The following is a 23,797-nucleotide window of genomic DNA, read 5'->3' on the forward strand; positions in this document are numbered from 1 at the left end:
AATTATGCAGCAGTGTATTCACAAGAAAAAAGACACACACAAAACATAACAGTGATATCTCTTATCAATCTCCCTCAGTTAATTAAAACTGGTCATTAACAAAACAGTGTCTCTTTCTGTAAGAAATGACTGCAAAATGTAAGGAGTATTTACTCTAATTCTAATGCACGTTCTTCTTAAGGAAGAGGAACATATTCATGTTTTTGTCCTACAGACAACTACAGTACGTCTTTGGGACACTAGTTCGCCAGCCTTAGAATAAAAGCCTTTCTGAGGGCACTCATGATGCTGGGAAGCAAACAAACATTTTTGTTCATTTTTAGAGTTAGAGGAAAAGTGTTGCATGTTTATTTCCACCATGCTAGTGGATCATCTTCTCTAGGAATTGGTGATTCTTCCATATAGCTTCTCATCTCTGCATTGTTAAGTACTGTAGCTAGGTAGCACTAAAGCCCACAGGACAGTGGTAGGATGGTCAGCAACTTGCTGTCTTGCTCTCACTGTACTTAGTGTCAGTAACCAGTGGAATCACATCATGGAAATCAGTTCCCAAATTGGAAATCGATTCTTGAGGAATCTTCTCAGAATCGCAGGAATCGTTTCCAGCCCGGTCTTATCACAGTGTGTCATTTATGGGTGAGCAACTTGTCACTTTTACCTCAATTATTTGGACTGATAGTAGGTGGGGCACTCACCATCTACTCACTCGATGTAGTACTGCTTTGGGTGTCTGCCCTTTCCTCTTTTTCTTCCTTCCTTTTCTGTCTTTTTTTTTTTCTTCATTCATTCCCCTTCCTTCTGCCTACAGATGACTTTACACTCCCTCTTCTTTCTTTCCTCTTCTTTCTGCCAATGGGTGACTCTACACTGAGTGACATGCCATATGGTTTTCTGTACACCAGGAAACCATTTACTAAGCAGGGTGGTAATCATATAAACAAATTATGGCACCCGGTGGATTAGTGGGTAAATAAGGCGCTCCAATTGGATAGAGTCTGTATAGGTTTATATCCAAGCGGTGATTGGGGTTTATTGCTCACGTAATACCACTCAGGGATGAGTGAGGCTGGTAACTCTCATCTTAAATGTCAGGACCAACTTGCCTAGCCCCGGGCTCCTACGCTCCTCATGGGGCAACATAAGACTGGATGATGGATGGATGGGTATTTTAGTCCAGGTCCCTCTGCTCCTACTGGGCAATATTGGTATGAATGATGGAAGGATGAATATTTTAGTCCACTAATGCCTATGGATTCTCCATGAAGCTTGTAAACTTTTGAGTCCTCTCACTGACACAGCCAGCAAGGTTTACTGACACATAACCACACTTTTGTGATAAGTTTTAATCAACTTTACAGACCAAGCTACATTGCTAATACTAAAACATTCATGACATTTGCAGTAACTGTATAGTACGAAAGATAAATCACACCAGTAATGTGTTCCATAAAATTTAAAAGATGTCTGTAACATTCATTGGCCAAACTGGCTCATCTCATGCTCAATCTTACAAGAAACTATGAAAGGAAAGCTCCTACAACTACAAAAATAATTAACCAATTGGTTCTGTTTCTCGAACCAACCAGTCGTAGGCATTCTTGTGTCCCTGAGTCAGTAGCAGCTCTCCTACTTTCTCACGGCACTCAGCATGGTAACTATTCAACCAGTTGATCTGAAAGACAATGGGAAAATCAATATTTCTGGAATGCTATGATAGGTATAAGGCAATTTATAATATTATCCCTTCAATTAGATGATGGATTTTTCTACTGCATTATGCTATTTCCACACAATTCTACTTGGCTTACCAAAGTAATGAAGGGGTTAATCAGCGCTGCATATCTCCACTGAAACTCAAATAGTTCCTCATAAGGGGAAAAAAATAGTTTGGCGTATTTATTTTTCATAAATGTCCTTGGAATTAAGTGGTTAATGGTGTTCTAATCCTTCTTATTGGACCTTATAATTATCTAGTACAACTTAAATCATCTGACTTTTTCACATAAAGTATAAGTAATACACAGTATTACAGAATGTACCTTGAACATCAAAGGTGGCCATAACAATACATATACTATGTAACCTAATAGCAACAGCACTACAGTAAACAAGAGGCATCCATCAAGTAGCATGCTGTTGTTGTTGCTGCTGCGGCTGCTGCTGCCCCAGGGTCATCTGCACATGAACCCAGTGGACCGCAGGCTTGGCTTGCCCTTCTCCTGCAGTGGACCATCTGTCTTTCAGAAGTTGGGAAAGGACGTGAGGGAAGTTTGTATAACTGGGATGCGGAGGTGCCTGGCCAAGTGACAGCACATGAAGATGTCCCTCTCCAGTACCCAACTACTACTGTATGTCCATACAAACATTTTTCCTCACCTTGCATCTGCCACATCCAACCCAGGCTGGGCTATTATAACAGATGCTCTGGTACCACTACTACCAAATCTTCCACTTCTTGCTATGGCCCTTGGCTCATCTGAATATGAACCTGGAGGACTTATGGCTGATTGCCTTCCCCCTGCAATCCATCCTCCTCCTTTTGAGATCTTGGATGCTTGAGGGACATTTGCATAACCAAGCAGTGGAGCCACCCAACTGCATCACTGCCACTACACGAAGGTGCCCTTTCCAGCACCAATCCCCCACTTAGAAGATGTATATGTCTGTAGGTAGACTGGTGTCAAAGTGCATAACCTTTTTATGTCAGGCATCATCCCAACCTCTTTTTCCCACATAACGATGGGGTGCAGGAGGATCCAGAAAGCAAGGAAAGAGAAAACAAAATAGAGAGAGAACTAATTAACAGTACAGTCAATGAAACAGGCCAGACACTTATTCACCAACCACTGAAGTCCCCTCACAAGCATAACCATCTGCACATATATCTGGGATATTTTCTTTTTAAGATGTGGATCATATTACCCAGTATCCATTTTTGATATATTCAAGTTTGCCAACATGTCATCACGTAATTACTAAATGTCTCCTAATAATACAAGTTAAAAGTCAGTAATATCTTTGCCATTTTCACTTATTACTGTACAGGATTTAAAGTCAAGAACACAAATATGATCAATTCCCTGTTGTAACTGTACTATGTTTTCATTAAGGAAATGGAAAGGAAAAAACAATCTTCCCATGTGTCCTGCTCCTTCTACACAAGCAAATCCTGTTTATGAGAGGATAATTACCATAAGGATATACTTTATTTGTTTTACAATGAAGGTCATGTACAGGAGTGTCCATAATCCTTCCATGTCCCTAGTTTTTCCTCCAAAACAAATAATTCCATGTCCCTAGTTTTTCCTCCAAAACAAATAAAAGTTATGACAGGGACTCACTCATAATATGTTCGAGGATTCTAGCGCAGCATATAAAACTAGCTTTACTTACCTCTTTCTCATTCAACAAAGAAGGGTCAATGAGTTTTGTTTGAATGGGGACCAAGGTGACTGTTTTGAAGGTCAAAAATCCCCTATCACGGAAGTTATGGGTAGTCTCTGCTTTTACTATCCTTACTATGTTTTCAATGCGTATGCCAAACTTGCCATCTTCATAGTAGCCAGGTTCTAGAAACAAACAATACCCATTAGAATTCCACACTCTACCACCGCTGCAGACACACATCAACATCTATGTAATACATATATACATACTTGTATATATACATGCAAACCCCAATTTACGATACCCCCAGATGCAATACCCCGGAATAGTGAGAAGTAGGAATATCACCCTACTCTGCCTATTGTAGGCCTACTCCCCAGTTTTGTGATGTTTTTGTGTTTATTTTAAACAATTTTGACTTAAATTTTTTAGTCTCAAATTTTTTGTTTTGGTTGATTTACAAACTGTTTCTAGACTCAGATTAATATATTTTAGTCACAAGTAGAATGAACACTGTCATTTGGGGCAAAGTCTAGTACGGATTCTCGCCCATCAGACGAGGTACAAAACAGTGTGAACAACTTGGCAACTCAACAAAGAATATTTTGTGTTTGACCACTCAACTGACATCTAACCTATCATGGAATAAAATAAATTTAAATAAATTCTAATCATTATGAAAGCCCTAAAGAGTAATATTTCATGCACTGATAAAACAGTGACATCAATAAATCATGTGTTTACATTTGGGCTGTTCAATGAAAAATGCTTAAAAAATACAAAGGAATTTCTAAATGAATGCTGGAAAATAAGAGTGAAGAAAATAAATGAGCTCAGCAACCAGAACAGTACCTAAAACGACATGTGGCCGCTGGGCTCGAGTCATGAGCAGGAAGTAGGCCATAACCCACAACCAAAGCTACAATATCTGTCTGCCCCTGTACTGAATGGTCAAAGTCGCACGCTTGTCCAATCACTCCCAACGAACCTCCAGCACCCAAGTAATACGACTGTAACCCACAAGCAGTGTCAAAACATCCGTATGCATCCCCACCCAATGTCCAAAGTTGTACGGCCACCAGGCTAGGTCTTTCCTAACTGCCACTGAGATTGTAACACAGACCTCATGCCATGAGTACATGTTCTGTGACAGTGGCTGTCCACCTCTCTACTGGATGTCCAAAGTCCGCCGGTCACCGTGAGTTGTGTTTCTACACGGCCACTCAACATCTAACAGACTGCAAGCCACGAGTAAATGTACGACAAAAGTGCCCGTCCACCTCATGACAGAAGGGTGAAACTCCTGTCCACAGCCTTCATTCTCCCCCCCCTCCCTCTCCCGTCCCTCCTCCATACCCTTCCAGTTCCCCCCTCACTCCCTCAGTCCCTACCCTCCTCTGTGGTGATAACACTGACTCGTGCATTTTAAAGTTTTTCGTGATTTATTCTACCAATATTGGTCGTATCGAAATTCTGCAAAATCCAAGAGAAAGCTCATGAAATTCTGCATCTTGACATATGCTTAACTCTTGGAAGGTGCTCGCAAAATTTTGCACTAGGATGGTGGGAAGTTAAATGAAGGTATGTTTTACTCATAAACATTTTATTCTCACTGCATTTCTGTACTTTTACTTATCAGTTTTTTGTGTTTGTATTAGCTTATAATATAAACACCACCACAGATGACTGTATACCATTTATACCAATACAGTATAACCAATTTCCAGTGACATACGTGGCCATGGAATTATTTTTGAGCTCCAGGCACAATCACTCGTCACAGATAACTGATTTTCAAACAGTCTTTAGTTTTTTTGGATTTTTGTTAATTATGCATTGTTTTCTTGATGTTCAGCATTAATATGGATAATCCTATATGTGTTTTAATGTCTCAATGTGGCAGAATGACCGGAAAATGGTGCCAAAATTAGGAGGAGTATTGTCCAGTTGCAAGCAGATGACTTGAGGCCACCTATTCCACCAACATGTTGGTATTTTATCTGGTAACAGAGGTAGCAACGAACTTGGCCACGATTCTGCCGGTTGTTCGGGCAAAACAAACCCAGTGATAATTTGTCAATGTGCAGTTCTAACTGGTCTCCAATCAATATCACGCATGTAAACGTGTTATATTGATAATGATTAACATGTCATACACATGGTGGATATATTTATCACCATAGTCTTACAACATAGGCATCCAAATAGTGGTGTGTTCATTCATGTGATACACATGGGTATCAGTAGTGATTTATTCTGTTCGACTATCATCGTGAACCAACCTTTACCAGTTTTCAAGAGATATGCCGTAGGGTTATCAGCTTCCCTAAAACCTAGCATTATTATCACAGAAATACCATCATGCCAGTCATCCCCTGAACCTCACTTTCGTCAACCTCTGAATCCGAAGCAGGTGAGAGAGTGAAAGGTTCTCACCACAGTAAGTGGAACAGGGGGAGCGGGGTGTGAGAGTTATAAAGAGGATGGTGGGTGAGGAAGGGCAGGACGAGGTGTGACGTCTGATGGGAGGGGGGGAAGGGGGCAGGTGGTTGGCTGCAGTATTTAATGTTAATGAGATCAGACGTTGTAACAGGTTTGTTTCGACATACGAAACCAATGTTTCTTAAAAATTCGAGCGATAAAGTCGAACGATTATCACTATTTGGATGCCTATGTTGTACTATGGTTATAAATATATCTACTATGTGTATGACATGTTAATCATTATCAATATACTGTAATACATTTACTTCCATGATACTGATTGGAGACCAGTTAGAACTGCAAACTGACAAATTATCACTGGGTTTGTTTCGCCTCAACAGCTGCCTGAATCTTGGCAAGTTCACAGCTACCACTGTTACCAGATAAAACATCAATATGTTGGTGGACTAGGTAGCCTCGAGTCATCTGCTTGCAACTGTACATACAATAGTGTATAGGTACGGTGTTTTTTGGTTTTCAATATTTTTTTTTTTTTTTTCATTACTTTGGATATTCCAATGTGTGATTATTGTGTGTTTGATGTCTAAATATGGCAGACTAACCTGAAAACAATGTCAAAATTAGGAGGGGTACTGTGGATACAGGATTGTATTAGAAGGGTGTTTTTCAGTTTTTAATTTCTTTTTTTTTCATGGTTTTCTTTGTGTTTAGAATTATTTTGGATATTCCAATGTGTGATTTGAAGTGAAAATATTGCAGAATGACCTGAAAAGTGCCAATATTAGGAGGAGTACTTACATATAGTATTGTATAGGTAGGGTGTTTTTTGGTTTTTAATAAATATATACCACTCACTTGATGGAGTGCTGCCTACTTCTTCCTTAGCCTTTATCATTCTTTTTCTGTGCCTGCCCTCCTCTCTTCCTGTGTCTCCCATCTTTCCTGTCACATCTTATTGCTCTTCTTTCCATTGCAGGTGGCTTTACACTGAGTGACAAGGCAAATGGTTTCCTGTAAGCCAAGAAACCATTTACAACGCTGGGTGGTAACCATATAACCAACCCATACGTGCTCCCTACGTGTCAACAAGTGGGTTGGAGGAGGGTTAGTGCCCCTCCCTGTAAAACCAATAACTCAAAATCAAATGGCCACCCCTTACAGGATTATGGCGTCTTGCAATAGATAGATAGATAAGATATTTTTTAATGGTTTTCTTGGTGTTTTGTGGTGTTTAGGACAATGTCATCTGCAGATCTTGAATAGTTTAGGTTTTCTCCACCTATGTTTACTCCTTTGTTCTCCTGTCTAGCTTTCTGACAATACTTTCTAGGCATGCCGTAAATAATTTTGGTGAAACTATATCTCCTTGATGCATGCCAATCTTAATTTTTTCCGAGTTTTTATGTACGAGGGAATGTCAAAAATTTTCCGCACTCTTACCATAAGTTCCTTTCGGCTGGCCGCACAGCCTTCAGCACTCGCGTGCTAAAAGGTGGTACTCTTGTGGTTACGTAACCGAGGTTTGATGTTAATCGCTCCATTTTTCTTTTTTGTGTTACAGAGTAAACATGGCCGCTCCGCTGGCAGAGATCAGTGATTCAATTCCTCTGGTCTGAAGGTGTGTCAGGGGCTGAAATTCATCCCAGGCTTTCAGTGCAATACGGGGACAGCGCTCTACCGCGAAGAAGTGTGTATGAATGGATCGAGAAGTTCAAAAATGGCCGGACAAGCATGAAGCAGGTGGAGGGAGTAGGACGCCCATCAACCTCCACCACTGACGTGAAGATTCAACAAGCACGAGAGATGATTCTGGCGAACCGACGAGTGATCATCAATGAGGTGGCATGTTCTCTGCACATTAGTCATGGTTCTGCATACGAAATCATCCACGACAAGCTTAGTTTCCATAAAGTCTACGCGAGATGGGTGCCAAGAGAGCTTACCGAAGCACATAAGTGCAATCATGTGGAGATCTGTCAACGCTTACTCAACCGCTACAACAATCAAGGCGAAGCTTTTTTGGAGAGAACAGTCACAGGAGATGAGACCTGGGTCCAACATTTTGAGCCAGAATCCAAAAGGCAGAGAATGGAGTGGAAACACCCAGGATCGCCAACAACGAAGAAATTCAAGACTCAACCTTCCGCAAGAAAAGTGATGCTAACTGTTTTTTGGGACTCAAAAGGGGCTATACTGGAACATTACCTGGAAAAGAGGTCTACAGTCACCAGTGTAGGCTACAGTGAATTGCTGGCCAACAAACTGAAACCAGCAATTCGCACCAAATGCCGAGGCCTATTGTCAAAGCAAGCGTTGTTGTTGCACGACAATGCATGCCCACATACGGCCACCCACACCGTTGAAACCGTTGAAAAATTGGGTTTCAAGGTGCTGGAACACCCTGCATACAGTCCAGATCTCGCCCCTTCCGACTATCACCTCTTTGGACCGCTTAAAGATGCTTTAAAAGGTCATCGATTTGCTACGAGCAAAGAAGTGCAGGAAGTGGTGCATAAATGGCTGCGCGACCAGCCGAAAACCTTCTTCTCCGATGTAATGAGCAAGCTTGCGGACCACAGGAAGAAATGCATCGAAAAGCAAGGAGACTATGTAGAAAAATTATTTAATTGTTCAACCCCTGCTTCTGTTTTAATAAATTACAGAAACAAGAGTGCGGATAATTTTTGACTTTCCCTCGTACTTTAATTGTGGCAGTTCCCTCTTTATATATGTTTTCAAGCAGTTTTACAATGTTCTCATTCACTCCTTGTTCCCACAATGAATTTATAACTGCTATGTGTTCCACTGAGTCGAAAGCCATTTTGTAATCAACAAAACCTAGGCATGGCAGTTTATTAAATTCTGTAGATTTCTCTTTCAGCTGATTCATTGTGTGAAGATCATCAGTAGTTGAATACCCACTTCGGAATCCTGCCTGCTCACAAGGTAGGTTTTCTTCCAAATCTGTTGTTATTCTGTTCATAAGGACTTTAGTGTAGAGTCTGTAAATAACTGACAATAAGATAATGAGTCGATTGTTATAAAGATCTTTCGGGTCGCCTATTTTGTAAAGCAAAATAACTATTGCATTACACCAGATTTGGGTATTTTTTCTTATTTATACAGAGTAAATAAGTGGGAGAGCCTGTTCTGTACTTCTACTCCTGCATCCAACAGTAAATCTACTACTATTCCATCTTCTTCTGGGACCTTCCTTCTTTTAATACTTTTAAGAGAGATGTTAACTTCGTCTGGTGTTACCCCAGGTATATGACTTGTGTCAAATGAAAAGTTAGCTACTGATATTATTATCTTTGATGCATACAATTCTTTGTAAAATTCTTCAACTCTCCTCACCATCCTATCTCTGCATTTAATGACTTCACTGCTTTTGTCTTTCAGTGATAAATTTGTATTTAATAACTTCACTGTTTCTGTCTTTCAGTGATAAATCTGTTCTTTCCTAGTGCCATTTTACTTCAGACCTGTTTCAGACTTTTTCCTTTTTTGATGGTTTCTTTGATCTAATTCACATTTCTCTTTCTTTTTTCTTCTCTGTCTTCTGTTGACAAGCTTATTTACTTCTCCTCTTTCAGTTTCATCTTTGTTTTTACTTTCACCTTTCCTCTTTTCATGAGCTCGAGGGTCATTTTTTAATACAGTAAAACTTCACTATAACGGACTAATTGGGGCCCAAGCCATTCCGAAAACAGCGAAATTCCAAAAAGAGCGACATCCGGACTTCCCCCTGCTAACCCAGACTTTTTCCGATATATCAGACATTAGTCCTGATTGCACAAACGGTTCTTAAACTCTTTTCACTACCATTGCAATACTGTACTGTATTATACATTCACTGCAATAATCAAATGGTATAATATATATAATAATACAGTGCCCTTTCCTCTCCTCCATCCTTCTTTCTTTCCATCATCTTCTGTCTTTCTTTCCTTCATTCTTTCCTCTTCCTTCTGCCTGTGGGTGACTCCACACTACGTGACAAGCCAAATGGTTTCCTGTACACCAGGAAACCATTTACTATGCTGGGTGGTAACCATATAACCAAATTATGGTCCTTGGTGGTTTGGTGGGTAATTAAGGCCCTCCAATCAGATTGAGCCTATGTAGGTTTATATCCAAGGGATGGTTGGGGTTTATTGCTCATATAATGCCATTCATGGATGAGTGAGGCTGGTCACTCTCATCTTAAATGTCAGGACCAACTTGCCTAGCCCCAGGCTCCTACGCTCCTCATGGTGCAACCTAGGATTGGATGATGATGATGATGGAATGCTGTACTGTACATGAATAAGTATGTCTGTTATTTACCTTATTGTGGTGGCCATAGCTAAAGTGGTCAGGCAGTCCAGACTGCTTCTGGCTTTACTGGACATTTTTCAATACCTCGTCTAAAAATTTAGTCCGACAGCTTCTCGATTCTAATAAAGGCAAATTCTGGTCTAATGAAGTCCATAACATCAAGGTTTTACTGTACTTGTTGGCTCTGGTTGTATTAGCTTTCCCTACTACCTCCGGCAATTCTCTAAGCACTTGTGTTAGTCTATCATTCAACTCATCAATGTCACACTCAGCATAACTTCGGGCATGAAATCCGTTTGTTATTTCAAACTGAAAGACTGCTTTGCTTTCACTTACTTTTACTGGGCATATCCTTTTATTTTTAACCCCTTAACCGCGGGGCGTCACTTTCGTGACGCTTGGGAGCAAGGGATCATACCGCGGGGAGTCACTTTTGCGATTCTGTGTTATTTTGAATTCGCCCGGGCTTTCAAGTGGTAGCTTGTATCATCTATCAGTACTGCCAATGTCCAACACTAGTCAGCACTCCTAATCTCATCTGTACTCCCATCCATTGTTGACAATTTAGCCATTTCTCCCCATTCTTGACTCCCCCCCCCCCTACCTTCCCTCCATTACCCTTCCTCTCGGCTGCCCGGCCGTGCTACGCTAAGTAAATCTTCCCTGGAATTTTCCACTGATTTCATCCATTAAAATAAGCCCTATGCCCTATTCTTATACCAAATAATATATACCAAAAAGAAATAAGGTAAGTGAGAGTGCCATACACCTGGAATTGGCTAATTATCACCTGACAACACCTCACGTGCACTCGTTCGCTAATTTTCGCTGTTTATTTCCCCTTGAAATATGTCATATAATCTATTCTCGTACTAAAAATATATATAAGGAGGGAAAGGAGAAGCCTAAATGATATTTACATTCACCTGGAACTACCTAATTTATAATGTATTGTCTAGATTTCCTGCCAATCATTTCACTGCTATATATTAGCAGCTGTCAAGAGGCTGACGTTGGCAGTAATGCATTTCCCTAGGTAGGCCACCCCGGCCCACCCCTATCAGTTCACTGTCATCTTCCAAGGTGAAGGTACATCTGTTCGCTCCTGCTAACTTCCGCTGCTTTTTAGCCCCATGCAAAGGGCCCTGTGACCTTTACCCCTACTAAACCTCGTGTGGAAAGAGGTAAAGGGCTGACAATTGAAAGACAGTGACTACGATCTTTCTGTTGAGTAAAAGAGTGCAAGTGGAATTGTAAATAATGTGTAAACAGCAAGTGAAAGCAATGAATGTAAATATAAGTAAACAGTGGAAAACAGTTTTATAAGTTACTTCAAGTGACAGTGCATAACACAGTGTAAATAAAATAGAAATGTAAATAATGTAAATAGAAAACGTAAATAGAAATGTAAATGAGTAGTATTATAAGAATACGAGTATATATACTAGGAGTAATGAAAGTGAAAGTTTCACTCTAGCATGTATGAATACTATGAGTTATGACAGTGAAGGTGAAAGTGACATTCACTCTCAATGCTAGTACAGTAATCACTCCAATATCCGGATCAATAGAGCCATCGGTAGGTTCGGATATTGGTTTTGTCCGGATATTGGGCCCCAGCTTATGGACTTGTACTTACGGACCCTAACACAGAGAAACACCTATACAACTCCCTCCGGACATGCATAGCACCTATTTAACACCCAAATCACACCAATAAGGCACATAAATGACTGAAATAAATGCAATAGACACATAAAATGTGGGTTTAGAAGTATGTTCATACATTAATAAACATTCTGGTACTTATGGACTCTAACCAAACCTAACCTAACCGAACCTAACCGAACTCTGAAAAACCCATTCCTACTGCACATGCATGAGGTAAGTTTAGTATGGAAAGAAGTACAGTATGACACTTTCTGGTAAGTATAGTATGGGAAAAATACAATATGAAACATTCTGGTAAATATAGTATGGAAAATAGTACAACATGAAACATTTTGGCTACTTACAGCAAGTCCCTGGCCACCTCGATGAATAACCGCCTCCTCTCGGACTCTGACAGTAAGAACGATTTCCTGAAGCACTTGCACTACACTCTTCCTGAAGTCTTGCACTGAACTTAGTCACTAACACACAGAAGTCCGTTCTTTTCACAGTGTTCACTTTAGTCCAAATAATGTTCCATTAAATTTAAGTGTTGCACATTAACTTTTCCCAAGTTTTTTTAAGTTTCCAAAGCCAAAACAAAGAAGGTTAGTTACGTTAAATTTCTTTTCTACTTAGTCTTTTCTCCCAACTTGAAAACCTTAACACAACACACCGTTTTTTTCACTGCACAACACTCAAAATTCCCGTGTGGTCTAGTGGAGAAGTTCTTGCTGTTTATTCACTGTCAGAGCCCGAGAGTATCACTGGCAGGCGTCCAAGGGGTGCATCGGTGGGTAGTGGTGATGGCGTACCGACTACAGAAGACTCTGAAGACAGCCGCAAACTCACGTCGAGCGGTGACTCCACTGTAGCTGATGTGCTGGGCTGTGGCTCGGAGCATGAGGGCCCTTCTTGGGGAGGCAACGGAGTGGAACCAGGGCTTGGCACAGCGGGGGTCACGGGCCTGAAAAAACTGTCAATCGTTGACTGACGCAAGGACCGACGATTCTGGCGATTGATGATGCGCTGCCGGAAAGCACGCACTTCCTCCACGAGTCCCAAGGGCCCCATCTCCCTGTCGCAGTCCGGGTGTTCCAGGTAGTCTAGGACGAACTCTAGATGTTCCCGGAGTGCGCTCAGCTTGGGGATGGCTGGAGTAGTGTCCTGCTGGGCGGAGTCTGCATCATCATCGCCTTCGTCTGCCGGAATCTTCAAGTTCGGGACTGACACCAGCAACCGAAGACGCGATCTCGATATCAGACAACGTCTGATACCCAGGATCGCCCGCTGCCGTCGTCCAACCACTCACGAACATCGTCCACATCAACATCGTCGCCGTGCGCATCGTAGCCGTGCATGGAAGTCATCCACGTCAAACCCTAGGAAATCATACTCCACATCTGTTCCGAGAAGCAGACGAGACCAACCATTTTCAAGAGTTTTCACAGGGACTTCCTTCCATGCACTAGCCCAGTTGTACAGCGCAGACTTGATGTTGTAGCGGCGAAGGTTTTCCAAAGTCCGCTTGCCTCGAGTGTCACGTCCTTCCCTGCGCTCGTCCTCGTCCTCGAGAACCACCATCACCTCGTCCAGGAACTTCCGACGGTACAGGCGCTTTGTTGCCACGATCACTCCTTGGTCCATTGGTTGAATGAGAGCAGTCGTATTAGGTGGCAGAAACATGCACCTAATACGGCCATTCTCAGCAACCAAGTCCTTGTCGCACGGGTGGGCAGGTGCATTGTCGAGGAGAAGGAGAGCCTTTACCTGGTCGCGAGGAATTCCCAGTGTCTTCGTCTGGTAATGTATGACCTCCTTGACGAAGTGATGGTGAAACCAGTCTTTGAAAATCACAGCTGTGAACCATGCTTTCAAAGAATGGTACCATACGACAGGAAGGACATCCATCACCCCACGAAGGCACCGAGGCTGCTTTGCACGGCCAACAATAACGGGCTTAAGCCGGTGCATGCCGTTAGCATTGGCACAACACAAAGCAGATATCCGTTCCTTAGAAAGCTTGCGGCCAGGTACACGCTTCTCCGTCTCATCGGCGAGAGTGTTCGTTGGCACCGAGCGATAGAATAGGCCAGTTTCGTCAGCGTTATAGACTTGACCGAGAGTGAGGCCCTCCCTGTCGATCAAGCCTTTCACCTTGTGCCGAAACTCGTCCACTCCATCCTCGTTGGCGTCCAATGCTTCGCCATGTGCTTTACGGTTAGTAAGGCCATGTCGCAACTTGCAACGCGAAGAGCCAACCCTCGGATGCCTTGAAGTCTAGGGCGTCGTGAAGCCTTGCAAACTTCTCAGCAGCAGCCTTCAGCTCCGCTCCACGTACCATCACACCAGCTGCACGTTGCTGTCGATACCAAATCAACGTGGAGCGGTCGATCTCTGCATACTTGGGAGTAAACATAACCTTCCTCTCCACGTTTGCGTTTGCTTCTCGACGAGAAGTCAGCCGTGTACTGCATGAGCTTGTCTCGGGGAACGCTTGATATCAAACAAAGTCGACCGGGCCAGGTTGAACTCGCGAGAATGCGAGAGGAAGACCAACCCGCATCAACCTTCTCCAATATCTCCCGTTTCTTCTCCAGAGTCAACACCACTCTCTTCCTTTTCTCAGGAGGCGGGGCCATCATCACACACACTAAGAGTAGGGCAGAGAGCAGCAGGAGGCCTTGCAGCAAGTACGGCACCACCACAAAAGCGAGCACGTGGGCAGCCATGACGAAGAGCGCAGGTCCAGTCGCGGTGAGAGACAGGCGGGAAGTGGGGAGGATGCAGCGGCGCTCTATCGGACGTCGGAGGAATGACGAACCAAAACAATGCTCTCACGCGGCGCGCGCGGCAAGTTCAAATTACGGACGGCAAAAAATCGTTTTTTTTTCCAATTTTTTTGGATTTTCGGACCATTTTGGGAATGTTTGATCCCAGGACGATAAGGTTCGGTTAGTGGGGATGTTCGGTTATTGGGCGTCCGGATATTAGAGTGATTACTGTATACAGGACGAGAAAGTGAATGCTACGAATTTTACTGAAAGAAATTGAATGCCTACAGTGACAATAAACTACTGTACTATTACTGAGGGAAACTTATGGATAAAGACTGTAGATATATATAAGTGTAATATATTAATAGAAATATAAACTGTGAGTGTTTTTATGAATAATAAATGACAACACCAGCGGCGAACTAGCACAAGTGGGAAGGTCATACGCTCTCGTAATTTTCACTGCTTTCACAGTGTTTTTTTTTTGGAATATGGATTCCAAACTATTTGAGAATCATAGAATAGTGTTTCTAGTGATAAGATCAGGCTGTGGTAATCATATTATGGGTTGTCGGGAAGTGTAAAGTGGAGACTTCGTTACCCAACTTCAGAGGTCTCCACAAGTCCTACGGTACTCGACGAAGGCTCAACAAACACCCCAGGAGAAAGCTGAAGGTATGTGCCATAAGCATATGTGATTTTAATATTCTAGGACTAATAACTGATTTTTGGCAAATATTTTTAGAGAGTCTGTCGGAGCGCGAATATGCCCGCGGGTGCCGCAAGAAAAAGCAAAACAAGCCCGTGGTTAAAGGGTTAATCAGCTTATTTCAAGGGCGCACCCAGGAACTTTCTAAGGGGGGGGGGGCCGTAGTGAGGTGAGGTCAGGTAATCTGATAATTACTTGAAGGTCATATGCAGGTCTAGAGTCAGATAGCTGCTGGCTCATATGTTACTCTTTGTTTGTACTAGCCAATTTTTCATGTTTTGCTGTTATCGAAATATATATAAATTTTTAAAGGACCCAGAGAGCTAAGGGGAGGGCCTGGGCCCAGAGCTGTGCAACTCATAAATCTACAGTCACTTCCTATACAGTCACTACTCGTTTTACGTTGATTCGGTATATAATAATTCACTACAACAATAACAGAAAAGTTCCACCCCAAAATCCGATTTCTGATGAATTTCCCACTATAACGATATTGCCCTCTGAAAATTTCATATGAAGCACCAGACACACGCAAGGTGACAGTCGCTTGTCTCAGGCAAGATGGCGGCCCCAGCGTGCAGAGCATTGTTTTGGTTCAGTTTCGGTCCCGCCACCCCTTCAAAGCCCTGTCTTTTCCACTCGTTAACCTGTGGCCCCCCTGCCCCCCCCCACTATCGTCACCTCTCAGCCAAGCATTGTACTACAGTAGGCCTATACATTGTGTAGCACCAGGCCAACGTTACGCAAGAGTGACTGTTGTGTTGTTGCACATGAGTAATGCCGCCTGTATTGGTGTGATAGTGTTTGTTTTGGTCTTGGAGAAGACTTGGACCGACACAGGAAGTGATTAAGGTGGGTTGTCATTTTTATTTCAGTCTTGGGTAGGTGACTTTGGGATGCTGAGTTGACATAACCCCCCTTTTATAATGTGTTTCAGTCTCCCGATTTATAAAATCGGTATACAATAAGGTATGACCTGATGTACCCCATCGTAAAACGAGCAGTGACTGTATTTACTTTGTCGATAACTGTGACATTTACAATCATGTTATTCTTATCTGCTATAAGGTCAATTTTATTCCTTGTTTCTCCATTTTGACTTCTCCAAGTCCATTTTATCCTTGTGTGTGTGTGTGTGTGTGTGTGTGTGTGTGTGTGTGTGTGTGTGTGTGTGTGTGTGTGTGTGTGTGTGTGTGTGTGTGTGTGTGTGTGTGTGTGTGTGTGTTTTTACCTAATTACCTAATTGTTCTTACCTAATCGTATCTTTACAGGAATGAGTCAAGCTCATACTGTCCCATGTCTTAAACCATTTTTATCGTACATATCCCTGAACTTATGAATTGTTTTGGCACACACTATTTCATTCGGTAGTGCATTCCACTGATCAATTGCCCTATTTGGGAAACTAAATTTCCTTACATCTTTATCGTCTCTTTTTATGCAGTCTTTTGCAGTGTCCTCTTGCAGATGCATCCCCATAGGTTATGTAATCATTTATATCTACTTTCTCCTTCCCTGATATGCATTTGTATAGCGTAATCATGTCTCTTTTTCCTTCTCTCCTGTAGTGTAGGTAGACTCAGTTTTTTCTAGTCTTTCTTGATAGCTTAGATCCCTTAAGAATGTTACCCATCTTGCAGTGGCCCTTTGAACTATTTCAATCTTATCTATATGTTTTTTGAGATGACTCCAGACTACTGATGCATACTCCAGGGTTGGTCTGATGAATGATGTTATTATCTTTCTTAGCATGTCTTCATTTATGTATGTGAATGCTATTCTCATATTTGCAAGCAGTGTACTGTATACATGTTCCGTACCTTTTCACTGATGTGGTCAGCCGGAGATAGTCTGTTGTTGATAATCAAACCTAGGTCCTTCTCTTTTTCTGATGTGTGTAGGGTTTTGCTTCTTAACTTAAAATCCCAATCAGGTCTTTTTCCGTTTTTACCAAACTTGATTACATGACTGACACTTATCCACACTGAGTTCCATTTGCCATGTATTGCTCAATTCATGAAGTTTAATTAATTCTTCTTGTAGCTCTTTACATGAGTCTGTGTTAGTAATTCTCCTTTGTATTTTTGCATCAGCAAACATATTTAGATAGCTTTCATTTCCAATGTTACTGTCTCTATCATTTATATACACTAAAATCATAATTGGTGCCAGCAGTGAGCCCTGTGGAACTCCGCTAACCACTTCTCTCCATGATGAGTAATTTCCCCTTAGTACTGTTCTCATTTCCCATTCTTTCAGAAAATCTTGCATCCAACAATACAGTTTCCCTTGGATTCCTCCTTGATGGTACAGTTTCCATAAAAGTCTTTGGTGTGGTACTCTATCAAATGCTTTCTTGAAATCTAAATAGATACTGTCCACCCATCCTTTTCTGTTCTGTAATGTTTCTGTTACTCTATTATAGTAGCTCAACAGATTGGTAACACATGATTTTCCCTTTCTGAACCCAAACTGTCTTTCTGTTATTATATTGAGTTCTTCTAGATGATTTACCCAAACTTTTCTTATCAGCTTTTCTAATACCTTGCTTACAACACTGGTTAGTGATACTGGTCGGTAGTTGAGTGGATTTTGTCAATTCCCTTTCCTGAATAAGAGAACAATGTCTGCTTTCTTCCAAATATCAGGTAGTTTACCTTGTCCCAAGGATTCCTTGAAAATTAAAAATAATGGTTTACTTAACTCCTTTGCACATTCTCGTAGCACCCAACATGAAATTTCATCCGGACCATTTGCTTTTCCTTTGTCTAATTTACTTAGCTCCTCCTGTATTTCTTTTTCTGAGATTTGTATATCTGGTACAGTAGTATGTGTGGGCATGAATGTTCCACATAATCCCACTCAAAAAATTTTTCCTCTGTAAAAACTGATTGGAAATTCTTATTTAGTGCTTCACAAATATCCTTCTCTTGTGTGTAGATGATCCCCTCATCAGTAATGGATTGTATTTTATCTTAAAATTTGGTTTTGCTTCAGATGTAACTGTAAAATAGCTTCGGTTAATCACTACTTTTATTTACGATGTCCTCCTCAAATTGTTTTTGGGCTTCCCTCGTTATTCTTGTTGTTTCTTGCCTGTTTATAATTGTTATATGCCCTTTCACTAGTGTGTGTGTGTGTGTGTGAAAGAATGTGTTCATTATTCGTATGTTATAAATGTTAGTAAAATTTACCACCAAATCTCCTCTCTCATTCCTTTCTCCAACTCCAAATTTTTCCATACATGCTTCTCCACTTTTTGATTTGCCAACTTTTTGCATTAAGTCTCCCATGAGTATAGTATACATGGTCTTTTCTTCTTCCATAATCTGGAGATGTCATCACAGAATGTTTCTATTTCTTCATCTGTGCTCTAAGATGTTGGTGCATTTACTTGTATTACTTTCAGGGTGTATCTTTTGCACAGTCTAATAACAATTCATGCTACTCTGTCAGATACTGTGCTGAATTTAACAATGTTCTCTGCAAGATTTCTGTTAAAATCCTATACTGCTAACTCTTCCATTTTGCCTTCCTCTTTAGTAAAACATGTGGTTGTTGTCTTGGAGCTCCATTAATTTTTCTTCTTTTCTGTGAATCTCACTCAGACCTACAATGTCCCAAGTAATGTTTTCTCATCCATCCATCCATCATCCAATCCTACACTGCCCCAAGAGGAGCATGGGAGCCTGGGGCTAGGCAGTTGGTCTCGACATTTAAGATGAGAGTGACCAGCCTCGCTCATCCCTGAGTGGCATTACATGAGCAATCAATCCCAACCACCCCTTGGACATAAACCTTCACCAGCTCAATCTGACTGGAATGCAATAATTACCCACTAAACCACCAGGTGCCAAAATTTGGTTATATGGTTACCACCCAGCATAGTAAATGGTTTCCTGGTGTACAGGAAACCATTTGGTTTGTCACTCAGTGTAGAGTCACCCACAGGCAGGAGGAGGAAAGAATGAGGGAAAGAAAGATAGAAGAGGGAGTGTAAAGTCACCTGTATGCAGAAGGACAAGGAAAGAATGAAGGATAGAAAGACAGAAGAGGATGGAAGGAAAGAAGGATGGAAGACAGGAAAGGGTAGACACCCAAGAGCAGCAATACACCGAGTGAGTGGATGGTGAGCGCCCCCACCTACCACTAATGTTTTCTAATTCAGGCATTAAAGTATGAAGTTTGTATTCTTCTGGAGTGGAGAGGTATGAGAGAGAGGAGTGTGAGCTGGGGGGAGGGCAGCGAGACGGTAAGGGACAGGGCGACATGGAGGTGTTTTGTTTGTGGACACCTTTTACAGGATTGAGGCGTCTGGCTATAGATAGATGAATTACCAAATTATATGTACTGTATCAATACTGTGGTGTATTTTATGCTTGATTTTAATCTTTTACTCAGGTGTAATGTTGAAGGAAAGTTTTAGGACAAAGGGTTGCAATGGACAGTAACACATTAACCAGTTCAACGCTGAATGGATAGCCAATTGGGGGTACCTATGTAATATCCGGCATGGGGGTTGGCTGAAATACGCCGGATAACTGAGAGTTTACTGTACATATTAAGTTGCTGCTAAGGAAATCACTCTGTAAAGAAACCACTAAGCTAAAGAAACCACTTACCATCAGAGAGAAACATGCCCTCTTGCAGTCCTGGGTCATCTGGGAGAGGCCGCCATGACACCCCCATGGGTCCCTCATGGACATTAAGGTACATGCCAATCCCATGACCAGTGCCATGCCCGTAGTCTAAACCCACATCCCATAAGCAAATGCGAGCCAATGTGTCCAGACAGTTGCCCTGAGAAGAAAAAAACATGCTAATCCTTCCAGTGCAACAGATGCAGTTTAGCAGCCAAAACTTCTATTCTGGTGCTGACAGAGATATGGAAATGTGACTCAACTCCCTACCTATCACTTGAGAGAGAAAAAAAAAAAAAAAAAAAAAAGGGTGGGGGGGTGGGGACTTCAACCTGCAGTCCACTGGGTCCATGTCCAACTCAGCAAGGGGTAACAATAACAAACCCAAGGGTCCCTTGGGGATGTTAAGATACAAGCTGATCCCATGAGTCATACTATGTCCATAGTTTAAACCTGCATCCCACACACATACCTGTGCCAGAGTGCCCAAACAGCTGCCCTGAGTGGAAAGAACATAGTGGTACAGTTGTCCTGAGTACAGACAGCATGGAAAACATGACATGAGATGGCTGACACATGCAACGCTGCAAAAACCATTTCAGTATAGTTTTTGCCATGAATGATCCACTGTTGATATACTCAATCTTTCTACTCATACCATCCACCAGTCAAATGACAAAATGGAGAAATCCATATTTCTAAAGCCTGTGACAGAGCATGGCACCATTCCATGTTATCCATGCTACCTTGCTATGGCCTATCATATTTTTTCCCACTCATTTTCTCACATCTCAGCAGCAGAATGATAAAAGTAAAGGTGGATGATGTATATTCCAATTTTCAATCAATCAATGCTGGCGTACCACAAGAGTCAATCCTGTCTCCAACCCTGTTCCTCATTCATATTAATGATCCCTCGTCTGTCATTCATAATCCCATTCACTCATATGCAGATGACTCAATGCTTCACAGTTCCTTCACACTTAACACCCATTCACAAACTCTAGTATCTCTAACTTCCAACTCTGCACAGCAATCTCCTTAAATCAAATGGGAGAAATGGAGTTCCCCCGAGCTAAGCCCTGTATTGGACTATATAGCCCCGCTAGGGTTACAGGAGGGAGCTACCCCTCCCGGCACGGCAGCCCGGGCGAGGCTCGAACTTACAATCCCCCGATTACAAGTCCAGCGCGCTACCACTGTGCTACCGTGCCCCCCCCCTCCTTAAATCAAGACATATCCAAGATCACTGAATGGGGACAAAATAACACTGTCTTATTTACTGCTAGAAAAACTAAATATATCCAATCTACCTATAAATAGGTACTGCATGATTCTTATGTACCTTCAATGCAACCAACATTCCTATCATATACTGCCTGATTCCTATATTAACTTCAATGCAACCAATATTCCTATCTCCAAGAGTGTTTTGCTCAACCCCTAGACACCAGGCTATTTATACCGTGGTCTTCCTCTCAGTACTGACATTTTTCCGAAAATAGCCTGTTTTCAAACCTTAATATCTTGGAAAGCATAGTAGTTAAGGAAACAAATTAAAGACCATATTACTCATCAACTCTTCATCTTGCGAATTAATGCATCCCCAGGTCTGCAGGTCGTCGCGTTGATGAGTAGGGACATGCAGATGATTGACTTTTGGATCGTGAGGCTGGATGTATTCGTATGTGTGCGCGGAACCTCGACTTTGGCTTCGCTCTCAATATAACAACTTCTCCATTACTAGATAAACTAGACACAGTGCCCTATGGCACTATCACTGAGCCCTTTCCTAGTATCCTTGGAAAGAGGCTTGGCAGGGGTGGATGAGACAAGGGGCCTACATGAGGCGGGAACAGAATGGGACGAGAGGTTTAAGAAAACATCATCCTACACCTGGCAAAGTCACACAGACGACTGAGGTATGCTTGTCTCAGGAGGCGGGAGTCTATCCCGATCCTTTGGTGACAAGATCAAGTGGTGGCACTGTGATGCAAAAACACTTGCAGTTATATCCAACACCTGGCATCCATGACCCAGCAATTTTGCATCATATATAACCATCTGCCAGTGGCTACAGGTTAACAATACCCTCAACTGGACCTCTCATGTTAAATCACTTGCTAAGCCACCTCAAAGAAACCTGGATTACTGAACAAAATCCGTAACTTCTTCACTGACGAGCAGTTAGCTGTAATTTGTATTATTTGAGTCATGTGCACTCTCAGCTCAAATATTGCTCACCCTTGTGGAATGGACGTGAAGCGGTTGCATTAAAACAACTGGATAAAATTCAGAACAATGCAGTATGAATAACTCAGTAAAGGTATGTATAGTTAAAGATATGTATGACATGGTGAGAACTCACATCAGAAGTAGTGTTAAGTGTGACAGAGAAGTTTCCAGTAAAAATTGGGTTGTATCAGGGATCCTCATTGAGTCCCTACATCTTCGATTTGCTAATGGATATTTTGGGGAGAGGCATCATTAAAGAGGCTCCATGGGTTATGCTGTTTGCAGATGATATTGTGCTGACTGACATACAGTATACCACCAGGGAGGTAGTAGAACGGAAGTTGGAGGAGTGGAGAAAGAAAATGGAGGAGAGGACTTAAAATTAGTAGGAAAAAGATGGAACTTCTATGTTTTATCAGAGAAGAACAGGGAGGTGTGAGTTTGCTTGGAGAAAAGTAATTTGGGCTTGAATATACGGTAATTCACATGAACTGAACTCACATAATCATCTTACCTAACTACTGTATTCATGTTAACACGTAGTGTATTCACATATCATATGACCCGAATTTTCTCAACCAAAGACCATCAGTTTATAGCAAAGATTGGGCACAAAGCCTTTTTTTTTCACACTCATTGCACTAAAGGCAAAAACATGAATTTTACTGTTCCTTCATCATTAACTTCTTTTCCAGCAAAGAGAACTATCCACATCGTATACACACCAGACTCATTTTATCTGTCTGATCGTTTGCATTTAAGCTCCCACACTACATGCCACTTCATCCAACAATTTTACATTTTCATTTAGAATAAAAGCTTTTCTTGTATTCACAGCACTTTCAGGGTGCTTAGGCCTAACTATAGTTTGGAACCACATGCTCAGAGTTCTGAGAGGAAATGAGGAGCAGGGAAATAAACAAATAAACTTCTCACCACAGCAGCCGTCCACACAGCACTGAGGCAGGCTGTGGCAGGTGGTATGGGACATGGATCACGTGGGTCAGGTCGGGTCGAGGAAGCCAATCAGTGACTGACAAAAGCATAACATACGAATTGTGTCTGGAAATACAAAACTGTACCTAAACTCACCAATTTCCCACAGTTTCTTTCATGCAACTGAGTGGTATTACCGTGCTATTAAGTAATTATGGGAGAAATTAAATGCCGTGTTATTGTAAGATCATTATCTCTTTTTGTCTTAAATTGCGACTCTACTGTACTTAATTTTTTCTCTAGCTATACTAGTTCGGCAGATATTAGGGTTTGAAGTAAGGGTATTTTTCCCAAAATTTTGGAAATTCCCCATAAGGAGGAGTGGGCGATGGCTGAAAACCCCCGGTGGATAAAAGTTAACCTGAATAAAAAGCAGCACCAAAGTACATCACAGTAGCAAAATCAGTTAAGTAAATATGTTGTTTGCAATACTCTAGGGCTACCATCAAGTGTATAAACCTGTAATAGTTATTGCTGTGGCCCCTGGCTCATCTGAATGTGAACCCAGTCGACTGTAGGCTGAAGCTGCCCTCCTGATGTTCATCGATCTCTTTTCAGGAAAATAAGGAGGGAAATGAGGGATGTTTGCATAACCTGATAGTGGATCTATCTGGTTATGTCAGTGCTACCACATGAGG

The 23,797-nt window shown here is 41.8% G+C and overlaps 1 protein-coding gene across 1 annotated transcript in view; it reads right to left on the reverse strand.

Annotated features, from left to right (window-relative positions):
- Nucleotides 1-1,345: 1,345 nt before the first annotated feature.
- LOC145401228 (xaa-Pro aminopeptidase 1-like) overlaps nucleotides 1,346-23,797 on the reverse strand; it is a 56,052-nt gene continuing 33,600 nt past the window's right edge. The window contains exons 11-13 of the mRNA XM_080273547.1: nucleotides 19,911-20,088; nucleotides 3,394-3,569; nucleotides 1,346-1,672 (exon numbers count right to left, since the gene is read on the reverse strand). Of these exons, the coding sequence (XP_080129673.1) occupies nucleotides 1,553-1,672; nucleotides 3,394-3,569; nucleotides 19,911-20,088 (474 nt within the window). The 3' untranslated portion in view covers nucleotides 1,346-1,552. The remainder of the gene's footprint in view (nucleotides 1,673-3,393; nucleotides 3,570-19,910; nucleotides 20,089-23,797) is intronic.

This window comes from Coenobita brevimanus, chromosome 55 (assembly GCF_032717465.1).
Source record: "Coenobita brevimanus isolate Jiangsu-jjx chromosome 55, ASM3271746v2, whole genome shotgun sequence".
NCBI classification, from domain to species: domain Eukaryota; kingdom Metazoa; phylum Arthropoda; class Malacostraca; order Decapoda; family Coenobitidae; genus Coenobita; species Coenobita brevimanus.